Source organism: Trachymyrmex cornetzi, unplaced genomic scaffold, assembly GCF_001594075.2.
Source record: "Trachymyrmex cornetzi isolate Tcor2-1 unplaced genomic scaffold, Tcor1.1 scaffold422, whole genome shotgun sequence".
NCBI classification, from domain to species: Eukaryota; Metazoa; Arthropoda; class Insecta; order Hymenoptera; family Formicidae; genus Trachymyrmex; species Trachymyrmex cornetzi.
Window position 1 is genome coordinate 1,270,631 of NW_017298983.1, and position 3,891 is coordinate 1,274,521.

Below are 3,891 nucleotides of genomic sequence, written 5' to 3' on the forward strand. Positions count from 1 at the left end.
TTTCGTGCCATTTCCGTAAACTAGAATCTTACACCATAAGGATACGCGTCGCGCACCACGATGCATTCCTGACGGATTAAGAGGAAGCGCGCGAATATCTACCACCCTAGTTGCATCGTCGTAACCTGGTCGCACGGCAACCCTCGGTACTCGCCGAGTAGAAAGTCTGTCGGTAGAAATATTTCGTTCTACGCCGAGGCAACGGCGGCTTCCCGCCGAGGCGAGGCGAGAGGCGAGGTGAGGCGGGGCGGGGCGAGGCAAGACGAGCTGAAGCGAGCTGAGGCGAGGCGAGGTGAGGTGAGGCGAGACGAAGCGAGGTGAGGCGAGGCCGGGTGAGGTGAGGCGAGACGAAGCGAGGTGAGGCGAGGCGAGGCCTCGGAGCGTGGGTATCAGCACGGAACCGAGTCTACAACGCATTAGCGCGGCGTTGTCACGTTTCGAGCTTCTCTCTTTCTCTCTCGCTCTCTCTTTCTTTCTCGTTCTCTCTTTTTCTTCTTTGCCGCCTCTCTCCGTCTCTCCTTGGCCGCCCGTTCCTTTCCCTCCCGCGCCGTTCTCCTCCCCGACGCCTCGCGCCTAGCAGACCGACTCGTTCTTTCTCTCGACGCCTCTCGCCGCCACGTTGCGTTGCGCCGCGCCGCGCCGCGCGACGTTGCTGACTCGACTGGCGGGAAAACTGGCTCTTCAAACGGATTTTCCCGCGACAGGCATACGGCTCAAGCGTTTCTCGGCCTAACTCTATTCTGCCGCTTTTGTGTGCCGCTCGTGGCCTGGCTATCGGTATTACAGGCATTTGACGAGCATTATCGACCGTCATTAACTTCGCGCTAGGCGCACCGCATCGAATTACTTTGATTTTTTAATGATGATTTACTCGGATTCTCAGAGGACAATTTCTCGAAAAATGTTCCACGCACTGACAAACAATAGCAATAGCTGTGACCGCATTCGTGGAGAAAGCGATAGACTCATTCGTTGCACGGCGTGTTTATTCTCATTAAAGATGAATTTATATTAAATCGTTATAAAGATGTATATATTATAATTTTACATATATATATTATATATATATATTAATTATATATTGTAAGTTATATAGTAACAAAAAATCAGAAGATACATCAGAAATATTTACCCATTATTTATTATATTACGGTCGTAATATTTTTAACATAAAACTTTTTATAATATATTAATTTAATAAATATATCTACTAACTTAAGTATTACTAAATTAAATTGATTAAATAATTTGAAAATCCTCTTTCTGATTTCAGCATAAAACTAATGAAAGGGAAGATGTTTTGGGCCTAAAGGTAAGCGAATTTCGTAACATAATTATATATATTGTTATATTTATTAAAATGTATGAATCTTACAATTTTTTATTTTCATTAAATTTTTAAGTTTTGCTCTGAAATTTATTAATAAACGCTTTTGCGAATAAAATTGAAAAAAAGTATGCAGTAATGGATTTGGGACATTCCAATAAAAGACCATGTCTATTGTATTGTCTTTTGTGTCACGCGTGACGCCGGTAGCCCTGAATGTGCGCGGCAAATGGAAAGCTAATGACCGGAAACAAGAGTACATCAGGCTGGTCGATTCGTAGTGAATTTTCCAAATATATCGCGAGATATTTCCACTTCCCCTGTAATGTTAAAGTGCAATTTGGAAGGACTTGTTCTTCGCATTTTCATCTACCGCACAATCATTTTTGTTTGGTTCCATATTGAGAGCGATAATTCTAACTATAAGCACCATTATCCATTGATCACAGGAATCGCATTGATTGTTCGATTATGATAATTAAAGCGAAATAATCAATATGCTACAACTTTTTTTTATATTTTGCATTTTTCTTGAAATTATTAAGTTTTTGTCGATACTAACCAACTAAATTATGATTAACATCTGGAATTGTATCTTTCTATATAAAATACTTTTTAAACAACGACGGTAAGCCACTAAGCTATTATAGCCCCATAATATTTTATTTCCGAGAAATGGACTTTATCTCGAAAACAAATACGAAGCGTAACGTGTTTGGGAAAAACGAACTTTGAGTCTGTTGCGCTTTCTAAACTCGATTCTCATCTTCAAGATGCCCCGAACGTCCGACTGGCGTCCTATGACTTTGGAAATAGAAAGTCACTTTGAAAATAGGCTCCGAAATATGCGTGCCTGGTAAACCCTCCCATCGTCTCGGCTAAGAAGAAGAAGAAGAAGAAGAAAGAGAAGAGAAGAGAGAAAGAAACCGGAGAGAGAGAGAGAGAGAGAGAGAGAGAGAGAGAGAGAAGGAGAGAGAGAAGGAAAATCATGATGAGGAAGAACGATAGAGAAGACGAGGAGGACGCGGGAGGGTAGACGCGGTTTTAGACTACGGACTCGGCGCGTCGGCGTCGGGTTAAAAATAACAGTAACAGCGGCAGAGCCGGTCCTCGTCCTCGTCGTCGTCGTCGTCGTCGTCTACATCGTCCACGTCGCATTTACCGCTGTTGCTGCCGCCGCTGTTGCTGCTACCGCTCTCTGGCTCGTATCTTCCTCCGCCGAGCTGGACGGCGATATCGATGACGCTACCACGTCGTTGCGACATAGCCTTGAGCGCGGCTGTGCGTCGCATCGAAGAAGTCTAGGAGCCATACCATTTCGACTTTTTTTCTCCCACAAGAATTTTAATGTCTTATACATCGAAGACGCTGGATCTCTGTTCACTTCTACGTGCTGCGGCGGAGTTTTTTATCTGCACGCTTAGCGAACGCGCATTATAATCATTTCGGGCGGAGTTTCCTGGTCGCTGCAGCGTATTCGCCAGGACGAATTTATAAATCACGTTGACGAATTGTCACGTTCCCGTTCCGCGAAACTTTCGCGCCGGTAAAACATCGGACAAATTTGTCCGGTCGTGCCTGTGCTTTTTGCAAAACAGAAATTATTTAGCTTCTCTCCATGAGTTGATGTATTTGTAGACTTTCGAGCGTAAACTTGACGGACGAGGTATATCGCAAGCTCTCTTCTATCATCGCGACAGCCGTTTGCTTGTTATTATTACGCCTGTGAAAAGGACGTATATGTCAAGTTTGAGCATCTATATATTCGTAGCTACCTGTGTTACCTATGTTCGCTGCGTTCGGTACAGTGTAAAGTTTTTTGAAACAAAAATTTTTTTAATTTCATTTTTTAATTCATCTAATCCTTAATCAAATCGTACGAAATCTCGAGTTGCTAAAGTGCGCTGTTAATTCGGAAGTTTTTAAAAAAAAAATCTGTAAAGAACTACCATGTACTACTAACAGCTTACAAACTGCTATAAATAAAATATTAACGTGTTAAAAAGATATGAAAACACAAGTGTCATACGTAATATAAGTTTCTCATCACACACTTTATTCCAAAGAAAATATTTTTCTCTGATCTCATTCATGACACTTGATTAATGTTTTCGAATGGTTATCGAATTCATTTTTTAAATATATCGTATTTGAGTTTATAGGAAATCGTACTTTCTAAATTCTTTGGAGTGGAGGGAGAACCTCACTTTAAAGAGTAAAAATTGATCCAATCTTGAAAAAGAGTGCCTCAATTTTCAATCTTTAACATTGTTGATATTTTTCATCTCTTCAGAAAGATAATTCACTGTGAAAGTTTTAGAGAGTGTTGAATTTCATTCGTGAGTTTTAAATACGAAACGACATATGGGCCTCACCGGGGAGGCCCATGGTCACCGGAAAGTGTTAAATAAGAGTGCTGATATTATATCTACGAAAGTCACGTATATCTGTACCGGAGCATCGCGGGTCTCGAAATCTTGGCCGCGCGTGCGATCAACGGATTCTCTCTCCACGCAACGGCGAGACGGATTTTATTTTCGTACCGCAGTAGCATCCCGCGACCC

At 42.3% G+C, this 3,891-nt stretch overlaps 2 protein-coding genes across 2 annotated transcripts in view; one reads left to right on the top strand and one right to left on the bottom strand.

Moving 5' to 3' along the window:
• The window catches only part of tara (SERTA domain-containing protein 2 taranis), a 51,380-nt gene that overhangs the window by 26,179 nt on the left and 21,310 nt on the right, over positions 1-3,891 (top strand). The window contains exon 2 of the mRNA XM_018512700.1: positions 1,274-1,312. Coding sequence (XP_018368202.1) covers positions 1,274-1,312 — 39 coding nt within the window. The remainder of the gene's footprint in view (positions 1-1,273; positions 1,313-3,891) is intronic.
• On the bottom strand, positions 2,257-3,019 carry LOC108764441 (uncharacterized). The gene has a single exon (XM_018512701.1). The coding sequence runs from the start codon at positions 2,617-2,619 to the stop codon at positions 2,404-2,406; it is 216 nt and encodes a 71-aa protein (XP_018368203.1). The 5' UTR covers positions 2,620-3,019; the 3' UTR covers positions 2,257-2,403.